Source organism: Salarias fasciatus, chromosome 8 (genome assembly GCF_902148845.1).
Source record: "Salarias fasciatus chromosome 8, fSalaFa1.1, whole genome shotgun sequence".
In the NCBI taxonomy this organism is placed as follows: domain Eukaryota; kingdom Metazoa; phylum Chordata; class Actinopteri; order Blenniiformes; family Blenniidae; genus Salarias; species Salarias fasciatus.
Window position 1 is genome coordinate 3,590,490 of NC_043752.1, and position 12,951 is coordinate 3,603,440.

General features: G+C 48.8%; 1 protein-coding gene across 4 annotated transcripts; it reads right to left on the bottom strand.

Moving 5' to 3' along the window:
* Positions 1–905: 905 nt before the first annotated feature.
* LOC115392940 (janus kinase and microtubule-interacting protein 3-like) lies at positions 906–11,291 on the bottom strand. Of its 4 annotated transcripts, none has more exons than XM_030097635.1 (23): positions 11,083–11,291; positions 10,772–11,014; positions 10,449–10,688; positions 8,181–8,375; positions 7,166–7,279; positions 6,795–6,941; positions 6,424–6,561; positions 6,218–6,253; positions 5,946–6,017; positions 5,622–5,726; positions 5,286–5,414; positions 5,096–5,179; positions 4,412–4,474; positions 4,128–4,226; positions 3,929–4,027; positions 3,718–3,777; positions 3,423–3,488; positions 3,274–3,342; positions 3,081–3,158; positions 2,756–2,989; positions 2,553–2,618; positions 2,382–2,438; positions 906–2,241 (listed from the first exon to the last, which is right to left on the bottom strand). In XM_030097635.1, exons 1-22 carry the CDS (start codon positions 11,215–11,217, stop codon positions 2,388–2,390), a joined length of 2,523 nt encoding a protein of 840 aa, XP_029953495.1. In that variant the 5' UTR covers positions 11,218–11,291; the 3' UTR covers positions 906–2,241; positions 2,382–2,387. The 4 variants fall into 4 exon arrangements, with proteins under 4 accessions (XP_029953495.1, XP_029953494.1, XP_029953493.1 ...); XM_030097634.1 differs by having other exon boundaries at positions 3,724–3,777; positions 6,786–6,941; XM_030097633.1 differs by having other exon boundaries at positions 6,786–6,941.
* Positions 11,292–12,951: the final 1,660 nt, after the last annotated feature.

Genomic DNA, 12,951 nt, shown 5'->3' on the forward strand with positions numbered 1-12,951 from the left:
CCTCAAACTGAGAGGAAACATCAATGTGATCAAAGAAATGGAGCGAGAGAGGAGACACACACACACACACACACACACACACACACACACACACACACACACACACGAGGAGTATTTCTCAAGAACTCTTCTAATCAACAGAACATTAACTCATTTACTTAACCATGACCTTTGACCTCTAACTATAACTTGATCTAAAGAGCTCCTGTGGAATCCTCACAAGTATGAAACTCTGAAGGAGAGAAAAATATGGACACACACACGCACACGCTCACACACACACACACACACACACACACGCACACACACGCGCGCGCACACACACACACACACACACACACACACACAGGTCAGTGCTCATTGCTGCTGATGCTCTGAAGTCACTGCAGTGCAGAATTTCTAAGCCTGTCAAATACATTTCAGTCTTGCTCCCACACACACACACACACACACACACACACACACACACACACACACACACACACACGCGCACACACATCTCATCTGACATGACTGTGTGTCAGCACGTGCAGAGTAACTGGGTTGGCAGGCAGTTAATTCTAATGTGGACACACACACACACACACAGTACAGTGAGAGCACTTTTGTGCTAACAGCTAACATTAGCATTGATTGAAAATATATAAAGATTTTTTTACAAAGAGAACCAACCACTCTGTGTGTGCATGTGTGTGTGTGTGTGTGTGTGTGCGTTCACCTAAACAGTTTTAATTCCTGATTTTGTGACATTGTGAGTTCTAGTTATTGTGTATTAGTTGGAGCCACCATCAGATAGATCCTCACCAAAAGGATGAAGAAAGGGATGACCACACGTACACACACACACACACATACACACACACACACACACACGGACACACACGGACACACACACACACCTTGGATCTGGATTGCAGCGTGTTTTATTCACAGGTGTCATGATGAGTTCAGACGACATTCGGGTATAAAAATAGGATCTGTGAAAATAAAGGTATGAGAGAAGGAGGAGGAGGAGGAGGAGGAGGAGGAGGAGGAGGAGGAGGCGAGAGGAAGATGAGGAGGAGCAAACAGACAGAGAGTGAAGCTGAATCTTAACATGAAGCGTGTACAAAGTGAAAGTAAAAAAGAAACCACTTTTTAAAGGAAATTAACAAACATAAAAAAATGAAACGATGGAGAAAACATGGCGTCTTTTTGATGTTTCGGTTTGAATCAAAGTTTCACCATAAAAAAAAAAAAAAAAAAAAAAACAACAACTGAGGAGCAGTTTTTCTCCAGCTGAAGATCTGAGAGGTCTGACCCCGTTTAACCAGAACTACCTCAACCTGGTTAACTAGTACCATCCCAACCCGGGCTGACCACCTCCGTCTGGTTCAGTTTACCATCTGAATCTGGTTAACAGGCTGATTAACCCTTTAACGGGTGAATTTAGTTAACCATCTCTAGTCAGGAATTAACCAGTCCTACTTGGTCCCAGTTCAGTGGCATCACAAGCTGGTTAACCTCCTGGTGAACCGTCCCCCCTTTCCCTTTGAAGCTTGGTTAAACAGCTCAACTTATTCCACCCGTAATAACACAACTGGTTTATATAATAACTTAACCGGGTTCTTCAACCTCCTGAAATGGCTTAACAAGTCAGTAGCACCACAACCGATAAAATGTTTCATTCCAAGCTATTGCACTCACATCACATGGTTAACTCACCACCTTAACCTGTTTAACCGGAACCGAGTCTTGTTTCCCTCACTAGTTGAACCAGCTGACTAGTTTTCCACTCCACAGACTTCCTGGCATGGCGAGTGTTTCAGCGGTTACCGTCAGTCAGCAGCTGCTGGTTACCCGTGGTAACCTGACCCTGTGCGACATCACAGTCTTCAGGTGGGAGAGCCAATCAGAACAAAGACAGACGAACTAGTTCTCCACCGGGTGAACGCTGTCATGGGTCGGTCATGTCTGTCTGACGCGGTCACAGTCAGCTGGTTAACTTCACACTGTGCGATTGTTCCTCGGGCCCGTTGCCATGGAAACCTCATGTTATCTCCGAGGCGGCACGGCGGCGTTCTGGTGAGGTGTGAAGAGGCGGGCTCAGAGTCGGTGGACAGCTGCGCTCTGCTCTGATTGGCTGACGTCGGCGAGGCCCGTCGGGCCTCCGTCAGTGAGCTGCTGGTTCCAAACTCGGAGTCCTGAATCCTGGTTCTGGTCCGGACCAAGTCCACCTGCCCAGAGTCCAACTGCTGGACCCTGGAACCAAGAACCACAGGGAGCGGCCGGTTACTTTCCTGTACACTGGTTAAATCCTGAACGATCTGGTTAAACCTGGTGAGTGACCAGCGTGTGTGTGTGTGTGTGTGTGTGTGTGTGTGTGTGTGTGTGAGACTGACCTGCCGTTAGGACCAGAGGATGAACGCCAACGAGAAAAACAGAAATAGAAATAAAAACTGATGGAAAGACAGAGAAACAGTGAAGGATTAGTTTTGTTATCGTCCCGTAGATTGTTTATGAGTTCTGTTGTCATGGCGACGGCATAAATGCTTATTATAATGTTTGTATACCTTCTCCTCCAGCTCTTTGATCTGTCGTTTCTGTGCTTCTATAAATTCCTCCAGGTCTTTATTTCTCTGCGAAACATAAAGTTTACACAATGTTTAGGACCTGTTTTCTGTGTTGTTGACTTATTTACATGATTTTTTATTTATTTATTTTTTACTTGCTGGCCTGTTGCACAGTTGTTCGCGTGAGTTGTTTACTTGTTTACCTGCTGCGTGAGTTGCAGCAGCTCCATCCTCTCTCGGAGGATCTGGGCGTCTCTCTCTCTCAGCTCACACATGACGGAGCGTTTCCATTGGTCCATGGCTCTTCTGAGCTCCTCCTTCTCGTCCTCTGACAGCGTCACGGAGAGACCGCCCTCCTCCATCTTTAGCCCCGCCCTCCTGGACTCCTGCTCCTGCTGCAGGGCCTCGAACAGCATGGCCTCCAGCTCCAGGATCCTCTGCACCGACCACAGGACACACCCGCTGGTTCATATTAATAATCCTCGACCTCCTGACCCCGGTTGACCCTTCCCCTCCTCTGACACGGACCTTGTGGGCCTGATCCATGGACTGCTTCCTGTAGTCCAGCTCCTCGTCCAGGTAACCCTTCTGCTTACTGAACAGGTCCTGAAACACAGCACAGCATCACCGTGGCAACCGGTTCAAGCCAACGCTATTCATCCCTCTGCCCCCTGCTGGGTGAAGTGTGTAGTTCAAGGTGTGCGTCTTGACGTTTGTTTACCTTCTCGCTCTCGATGTCCAACATCTTCTGCTGCAGAGCCGACTTCATCACCTCGATGGACTCCAGCCACTGAAGAGGCAACAGCATCAAAAGATAAATGACGTAAAGCGGTTTCAAACACGGATAAAGTCTCAGTGTGAGTGATTTACCTTTTCTGCCAGAGTGAGCACAGTCCTGGCATGAATCACCACCACCTGCTCCTCATTGGACAGATTCTACATTTAAAAAAATGTGAAAACAACATGTATATTAAAAAAAAAAAAATCAGCTGCAAATCAAAACGGAGACAAAAATGACATGTAAAACATCTGACACTGTTTGTTTATTCCCCGAAACACAAACAGATCATCAGCGGATAAAGAGTTAGTTCCCTCCTCGGGACAAATGGAAAGTGTTGAGCACATGTTGACAAACAAACATGTGTACAAAATAAATTCAACATACACTTACGGCGTTATCGCCCAGAATGTCCAGCTTCTTCATCAGCTCACTGATCACAATGTCCTGACAAAGACACACAAACACACATACACACACACACACACACACACACACACACACACACACACACACACACACACACACACACACACAGGTGTAAACAGGTGTGTTCAGGTGTGTTTATTCAGTATCTAAGGTGCGTTCAGATGCTCACGGTGACTCCTTCAGCTTCACAGTAGATCTGAAGAGGACTGAGGCCTTCTGGGAAATGGAGCTGATGGAAGTTCATTCCCGGGGAGCGTCGCTCCCTCTCCTGATAGAGCAGGAAGGAGAAGACAGACAATCAGACTGACTGTTCAGAAGGAGTTGTTGTTGTTGTTGTTGTTGTTGTTGTTGTGTTGTGAGCCTGTCACCTCCAGCTCTAAGATCCTGAACTCCAGCAGCTCATTCTGATCTTTGACGTCCTGGATGTCACTTTTCAGTCGCAGCTCTTCGCCCTCCATCTGCCTCAGCTGTGCCGCAAAAACAACAAATGACAACAGCAACAAAAACAGGTGAGAGAACTGACATGTACCGTCTGGTTTTCTTTTCTTGTGGTCAATTTTGTTGTGTTTTCAGAAAATCAGTAAACAAAAACAAAAAAATAGGACACAAAATAACAAAAACGTTGGACCGTGTGAAGAGACATCGAGTTCACCTTCTCCACCAGCTCCTGATTCCTCTGATAGAGACTCTGCTTCTCCTCCACCCACTGGACATCCTGTGACACACACACACACACACACACACACACACACCACCTAATCAGGTCAGGAACACCCTGTCGTTCAGTGCTTCCATGTACCTTTGTTCTACATGTTCTACACTCCAGATTTCTACATTCTATATTCTGTTCAGTCATAAAATGAAAACACTGGGAGCTCCACTCCACCTCCTGCACCTCCTCCTGTACCTCCTCCTCACATGTGTGAGATGCGTCGAGCTCCTCGTGGCTGCCCGGTTGCTGTCTGGATCTTTCTGGAACATGATTGGACATTGTGTTCTTTGTTCTACCTTTGCTCTGCCTCTGTCTGGCTCTCATTGGTCATTTGATGACAACCAGTGTTTCTTCAGCAGCGATTTCTACCCTGAAACCAATCAGAACGCAGAGGATCCACTGTGTGGTTCCTCTCCTTGGACTGGAGTCCCGAGCTGTACGATCCGTTGTGTCATGTTGTGTTGAGTCGTGTTGTTGTTGAGCTGTGGTTTGTATTATCTTACCAATCTCCATTGTGATGCTGTTTGAGTTTTCTTATCAGTCTTTGTTGTCTTTATGTTATTTTGTTATCAGTCCTCATTGTGTTGTTGTCAGTTGTTGTTGTTGTTGTTGTTGTTGTAATACCAGTCCTTGCTGCGTCAGCGCTGACTCCAGGTCTGCCACCCGGCTCTGGTAGCGGCTGATTTCCATCAGGAGCTGCTCTCGGGTCTGAAACAGCAGGCCAGTCAGTCGGGTTAGGTCAGATCAGGTACGATCAGGTACGATAAGTTCAGGTTTTCTCAACTAACTGCCGCATCGCTGAGAGCCGCCACACCTTGATCTCCTTCTCTGGGTCATAGCTCCCGCCGCTGGTCTCCGTCAGCAGAGCGTAGGCTCGCTGCAGCGCCTGGTACTCCTGAGTCAGCTGACGGTACCGAAGCTCTGCCTCTTCACGTACACACAGCTGCAACACACACACACACACAGTCACAAAGAGTCCGCATAACCAGGTCCAGACCCGTCTGAACGACCCCAATCAGACTGAAAACAGTTAGACCTGAACCAGGATCACTGAGAGAACTATAAAAGCAAAACCAGCTGAACCAGAACAAGGACCATTCAAGACAGACCAGAACCTGCCAGTCCAGGATCCAGCTGTGTGTTCGTTTACCTCGTCTGGTTCAGTATCCGGAGTTCTGTCAGTGTGGAACGACAAAGTCGATCCGTCAGAGTCTGCAGAAGCCTCCTCGTCGTAGCCATAGAATGTCTCGATGACCTGCAGATAAACAAACCAACCAGCCAACAGATACAGTTTTCAGACAATGAACATCTCCACTGTGGGTGGAGCAAAATCCAAACTAGTATTTAATGTGGTTCCAGTAAAAAAGCTGAAGTAATGGTACAGACTGTGTGTATAATAGTGGTGAATATCAGTTACATCCTGAAGCTTCAGTCTGTTAGCAGTATTGATAACGGGCGGGTGTTGTGGACTCACTCTGCAGGCTCTGAAGGTTCGTTTCCTCCTCACCGTCTCCTGCCGCCGGTACCTCAGCAACATGTCCCTCTCCTACAGGACGGACAGCAACAACATGTCCCGATGGCGGCCTTCGATACACTGTTCGCTAAACCTACTAACAGCCCCCACCTAATAACTACCCCTGAACAGCTAAGAGGACCAGCTACAGCTGTGTGCCATCACCGGGTGGTAGTCATCAGCTCAACACACGTCTACTACACTGCTATTGTCTTCACAGTAGTACTACTTACAATAACGTTCTTCACGTAACCAGCTGTCTCCAGAGCCTGAAAACACAACCAGTGTTTATCTTTCAGAATACTAGAGATGACATTTATTATGAAGAAGAAAATGCAGGAGCAGTACTAGTTTCAAAAGCAGGTGGACGACTTATTGCAGTAGTCAGAGAAGTAGCGATGGTAGAGGTACAGGCAGTAGTTTGTGGTTGTAGTTCTACCTTGGACAGGTCTTCGATGATGTGTTGCTGTTCCATCACTTGTAAGCGGAGAAACTCCATCTCCCGTGCATCTTGGCTGTAGCCATGGTAACTGGAGGAGTGGCTGCGATCGAGGTCGTTTAACGAACTCGGTCTCCGCTGTGGGCGCAACACATGTCGCGGTTACCATGGCAACACTGTCACTCTACAGTCCTCTCGACGCTTATTCTATCTCGACAATAGTCTGCTTTCAGTGACGTCTGAACATTGGTCCGAATTTACACTGCCGACTCCTGCAGGTGAAAGCTGGAACTGCATGCTGTGTGTTACATGCAACTCTGACTCCGACTGTGTGTAAGTGTGTTGGTGGAGTCGGAGGTTACCAAAGTTACCATCTCCAGGTTCTCCTGGGTGACGAAGCGGAGCTTGTTGTCGAGGCGACGCAGCGCGAGAGCGAGTTCTTCGTTTTTCCGGCTCAGACGTTTGTTTTTGTCCAGAAGAGGAAGAAACTGACTCTCAGCCTCTCGGAGACGCTTCAGCTGCAGAAAACACACACAAACACACCAACACACACACAAACAAAAATTACTTCATTGCCAAGAAAATAACTGTCGGAAAAACCAGGAGTGAGAGCGCCTCTAGAGGATCTGGCATGAATTACAACCAAAACACCCAGTGAAGAAACCAGAGCACAGAACTATTTCCGTGAGTGTGTGTGTGTGTGTGTGTGTGTGTGTGTGTGTGTGTTTGTGTGTGTGTGTACCAGCTCATTGCGTTCCTCGGACAGCAGGGCATTGCGGTCCTCCAGTTTCCGGACAACGGCGCTCAGCTCTGCAATCTTCAGCTGAAACCTTCGCGTGTCGCGCTCCTCCTGAGACTGAGACAGAAGACCAACAGCCAATCACAGAGCTCCAATCGCAGAGCACCAAAACACACCTGCAAGTCACAGTGGAGGGTTCATTTAACCCACCTCCGAAAGGCTTAGAGACACCCCCCTACGGCATGCTACCCAGGCATGCTGGGTAATGCAGTTCAGACTCTGATAGCGGATTGTGTTGACTTGTTTCTGTTCTCGTCCTGTTAAAGCTCAGTCTTGCATTTGATACTTCTGCTCATAACATCCCAGTTCAGACAAGAACGTATCAGGATTACAGGAATCAAACCGGTTTTTTAATCATATTTATCAAACAGATTTCACTTTATTTGTGCTAATGACGACTCTTCAGCTCAGACTATAATTAACCATGGAGCTCCACAGGGTTCTTTATTCAGACCCATATTTTTCACATTACACGTGCTTCCTGTAGAGTATATTATTAGGAAACACTGCATTGACGTCCACTGTCATGGTTTTAACTGTGTTGTATTTGGTTCTATTTAACTAAATCTGACTTGACTTGAATCGATTTGCTGAGTCATATGTCACGAATTAGGGAGCAATCAGAGGATTGTGGGAATGTCGTGTTAGCATGGGGGTCGGGCAGCGGCCATGAGGATGACAACATGAGTCTGAAAAAGGCGGAGCCTGATGATATCTGAAAGGTCACCATAGTTACCTGAGAATGCGTGATGAGTGAGAGTGAGCCTGACAGTACGAGCTGAGGGCACAGTGGCCCACCACAGTCGACGGTCACACAAACACAAAACTGGAGCTCATCTCGTCAGACTTCTGCTGAGATCTTTCAAACTAAAGGAGCATCGCTGTGACCTTTCAGAATAGAATTGGAGAGGGGGTTATTCTCATGCAGTTAGGGCATGCAGGAAGAGGCGGGTCTTACAATGTGAGGAGCGTTGTTATTGGTGGAGTTTGGGGAGGGGTGGTTTAGTCCTGCCCTCTGAGCATCTCTCATTGCTGCGATTTGCTGCTCGGCAGCCTGAGTCTGCAGCTGCAGGCGGTGGGCGTGGCCTGCCTGCAGCCCCAAGGCCTTATCCAAAACGGACACGGCCCTGTCCTTCAGCTTTATCTCATCCATCTGCACAGACAGGTGAGACAGGCAGGTGAGACTCTCGGGCAGGTGAGACATAGACAGACAGTTAAGAAAGCAGACAAGCAGGTGAGAGACAGAGAAAGGAGAGGATAGATAAAACAGAGGTTATACAGAGAGGTGAAGGGTTCACAGAGGCAGATGAGACGGGTCATTCAGAGAGGGGGTGGGGAGGTTACAGACAGGTAAGACGGGCTCATTCAGACAGGGGGTGGGGGGTCCTGTCAGCAGTAACATCAGATTTGGAGCTGCGTCTCCTCCTGAGCGTGAAATCAAACACATGGAGCTGCAGCTCAGGTGAGTCCCACCTGTTCCACGGTTCGATGCTCGCTTGCGGTTCATCGAGCCGGCGTGTGAGTCAGAGTGAAACAGAGTGCGGTCTGTCAGTGCGGTACCAGCCTCGGTCTCACTCCCACGGCGCCCCGTCTGCACCGCTGTCCCTCATGTGTGCACAACACAATCATGTATTCATCCACGGCAGCACGGAGCCGCATGAGTCAGAGCGCGATGTTTTATCACAACCAGCATGGCAGGGACGCGCTGATCTGATGCTTACATGTTTTCCTCTATTCATGTGTTCACATACAATGCCTACAAACATATTCACCCTTTGCACAGATGAAATCGTCGTCAGTATATTTTTCTTTCACGTCAAAGTGAAAACAGATTTCTCATAAACGGAGAGGCTGGCAGGAAGAGGACTGCTGAGGGAGACCGCCAGGACCCCAACAACCACTCTGAAGTGGATTAGAGCTCTAATGGCTCAGAGGGGAGAGGCTGTAAACACAGCAGCGGCTGGTCAGTCTCTCTCCATTCGAAGCTGTCTGGGAGAGCGACACAGAAAAAGCCACTGCTGAAAGGAGCTGGAATTCACCCAAATGCTTGTAGACGACTCCGCCGGATGAAGGTTCTTTGGATCAGTCTGAAATTCAGCTTTTTTGACTCAGACTGGATGCTGTTTGGCAAACGCATCGCCACAAACACTCCACTGTGAAGCACGGTGGAGGTAGCATCATGCAGCGGGGACGCTTCCCCGAACATGAAGATAACATGAACACAGTGCAGGCAATCAATCACATCGAATATAATCAGTACGTAAATGTAAAATATCACTGAACTCTGGAGGATAAGCAGATTCAGTCTGTGAATGAAGTGAAAATTCAACGTTTCACAAACGTTTTAAAAATGTTGTCCATTTACACGGAAACGTGGAAAAACTGAAAATGATGTATTCAGTACGTCGGGCCAGAAGCTGGCGCTGTTTGCTTGTTTTTGAAATACAACCACACACACAAGCACACAGATACACTATCGGCATTTAGTACGGACAGACAATGAAGCTGGATTGTTATTATGTGTGTTTTCAGTGGCTCTGAACAACACTGTCGTGTAAAACTGGCATTCAAAACACTTTTAAAGCTCAGGGGAGGGTTTCAAAGACAGCGGGGTGAATGTTCTCCAGCCAAAACTCAGATTTAGACATTCAGATTTAGATAAGATCCAGAGTTGTATCTGGACCTCAAAGGCAGAAGCTGAGAAACCTACAGAGAGCAGAACTATTTGGAAGAAGGAAAGGAGACTGAAGATGTGTTGGTGTGAGACGTCTCCACACAGACTCAGTGATCAGAGTGCAGCCCACGAAGGGCCAACATTAGACATCTTTACACGAGTTTGTGCAAATCTGTTTTCATTTTGGTATTGAAAAGATTTTTAAGCAACTTGTTAAAAAAAGTCATGGTACATTGGTCATTACTTTCTGCAGTATGAAACCTCCCAGAGGCAGTGTGTGATCTGTGTGTTCACAGATTCCTGAGTTGCCATGTGTCGATTTGTTCTGTGTGTACGAGCACTGATGTGTTTCCATGTAACATGTTTACACGTGACATGTTTTTCCAACTGTGACGTGTTTATATGCGGCTGTGTTTACACGTGTTGTGGTGTGCATGTCGACGATGGTTAACGCCTGTTTTCGTGCGTTTATGTGTGTTGTTTTCACGTCTGGACGTGTTTGTACACCATGTGTGTTTTGGTGCGTGGATGCGTGCCGACGCGGGGGCGTACCAGGCGGCGGACCTCCCTCTCACAGTCCCTCTTGGTGCGGTTGAGCTCCTCCTGGTGCTGGTGGTGGGCGGAGCGGAGCTCGGACGCCCGGGCCTGGGACGCCTGCTGGGCGGCCGCCAGCGCCTCCTCGGCGCTCTTCTTGGCCCCCCGCAGCTCCTGCACCTCCTGCTGAAATCGACAGCGCTCCGCCTCCCAGCTCCTCCGCGCCTCCTCCACCTCCGCCAGCAGGGCGCTCCTCACCTGGAGGTCGGGGACAGATTCTGAGATGTCCTACTGCTGCTCCTTCCATGAATGAATGAATGAATGAATGAATGGACGCAGACCTTGTCAGTGGAGCCGTCCCGCAGCGTCACCACCAGCCCGTTCAGACGTTGGATCTCCCCATCTTTGATCTTGATGACCCTCATGAGCTCCATCTCATGTTGCCGTAGCAACGTCTCCCTGGTCACGGCCAGCTCCTTCTGCTTCTCCTGGTGTAGTTTGGTCTTCAGCTCCGTCACGGCGACCGTCGCCCGGTGATGCTCCGCCCTCAGCTCTTGACTGTGCTCCCTCTCCAGACGGCTCACCTGAGGCAGGTGGGCAGTCAGGACGTGCGCGGCGGCCACAGGTGCATTCTGGGAGATGCAGTGCTCACCTTGTTCTTCTCCTGCTGCAGTTCGATCTGGATGTCCGTCAGTTTGGCTCTCAGCTCCTCATTGGCTGCTTGAAGGGTCGCCATGGCGTCGGGTCGCTCGCCCTTACCCCGCGCCCCCGTTCCCCGCTTCGACATCCCCGACTGCAGGCTCCGCCCCCTCAGCTGTCCGTCAACCTGAGCGCTGACTACATCTGCACCTGTGCACAAAGACACACAACATGAAGACACACAACTACACACAGCATGAAGACACATCTGCACAGAAAGAACATACAACTACACACACTATGAACACACAGCTACACACAGAGACACATCAACACTCACACAACTAGACACAGGATAAAGACACAACAAGACAGACACACACAACAAGAAAACACCGCTACACACAGACAACGACATACGAATGCACAACATGAACACACGGCAACACTCAGATGCAACTACATGTGTGATACATGACTGTTTCCACGGCAACATCAACACTCAGCAGCTGTCACACACGGGCACGCACGCACGCACACACACAAACACACACACATACACTCTCTCTCTCTCTCTCACTCACACACACACACACACACACATAGATTACTTACCATCCAATTGGAAGCCTTGGACACTGCATGTGTGTGTGTGTGTGTGTGTGTGTGTGTGTGTGTGTGTGTCAGGAGCTTTAGCCTCCTCTCTACAGCATGCTACCAGCAGTTAGCTTCACTGCAGCTGAGTGTGTGTGCTGTCAGCATCAGAGCTGCCTCCCCCGGCCTCGCTGTGTGTCTGTCCCTCCCCGTGTCTCCCCCCTCTGCCTGTCCCCCCCGTGTCTCGCCCTGTCTGTCCCTCCCCGCCTCTGTGTGTCTGCAGCATTTAGCAGTTAGCTCCTGTCAGAGAGAGTCGGTGCTGTTAGCATCTCTGCAGCCTCTGCTGGCGTCATCTCCTCCCCTCCTCCCCCATGCCTCCCCCATCCTCTCCTCCCAGCATCCTTCAGCTGTGAAAACTCACCATCACCGCTTTGTCTCCCTCTGCTGGACCTTCACCTTCAACACAACACAACACGATGTGGTCCTGAATCTGTCTCAGTCCCTTAAAATCTTGGTTTTGCCTCAGTCTTGGAGACTCTAGTGTTGCTCTTGACTTCTTGGGTTTGGGGTGGGCTGGTCTTCTTGACTTGGTGTCGACCCTAAATATCTTGGTTTTTGGCCTCGGTTTTGACTCGGTCTCTTCCCCTTAAAGTCTTATCTTGACTCGGTTTTGCCCCTTAATGTCTTGGCTTTGGGGTGCTTTGGTCTTGGTCTTGATTTGGTGGTGATCCTAGAAGTCTTGATGTTGGGATACTCTGGTCTGGGTCTTGACTTCGTCCTAGCCCTTTATGGTCTTGGTCTTGGGTTGCTCTGGTCTTGGTCTTGACTCATTCTCTTACCCTTAAGGTCTGGGTTTCGGGATTTTCTGGTCTTGGTCTGACCCCTTTAAGTCTTGGTCTTGGGATGCTCTGGCCTTGGTCTTGACTCTATCTCTGCTCCTTCAGCTTTTGGTCTTGGGATGCTCTGGTCTTGAGTCGCAGCCCTTTAGAAAACATCTTGACAGCAGCACTCTGAAAGTAATCTTATCTTTATCTCAGAGAAGTTAAAGAGTAGTATAGGAGTACTTTAATATGGATTTCTGAGTACAATTTTAAACATAAAGTACCTTTGTAGTTCTGTCAGATCTCCTGGCTTCAGAGAGGTGTTAATTTCATTTGGGGTACTTTGGCTGCTCTGCTGTCCTGGGGATCGTTTGTCCTCTTGGTCTCAGATGAGGGCCTCATCTGGCGGAGCAGAGGAAGGTGGTCTTGTTGGTCCAAAGACAGAGCTGAGTCACTCTCACTCCGTC

Coding starts and splice junctions, on each gene's coding strand:
- LOC115392940 (XM_030097633.1), bottom strand. CDS start 11,217: ATGTCGAAGCGGGGAACGGGGGCGCGGGGTAAGGGCGAGCGACCCGAC. Junction 3,159..3,273: donor TGGACATCGAGAGCGAGAAG/GTAAACAAACGT, acceptor GCTGTGTTTCAG/GACCTGTTCAGTAAGCAGAA. Junction 2,439..2,552: donor TCAAAGAGCTGGAGGAGAAG/GTATACAAACAT, acceptor TCTTTCCATCAG/TTTTTATTTCTATTTCTGTT.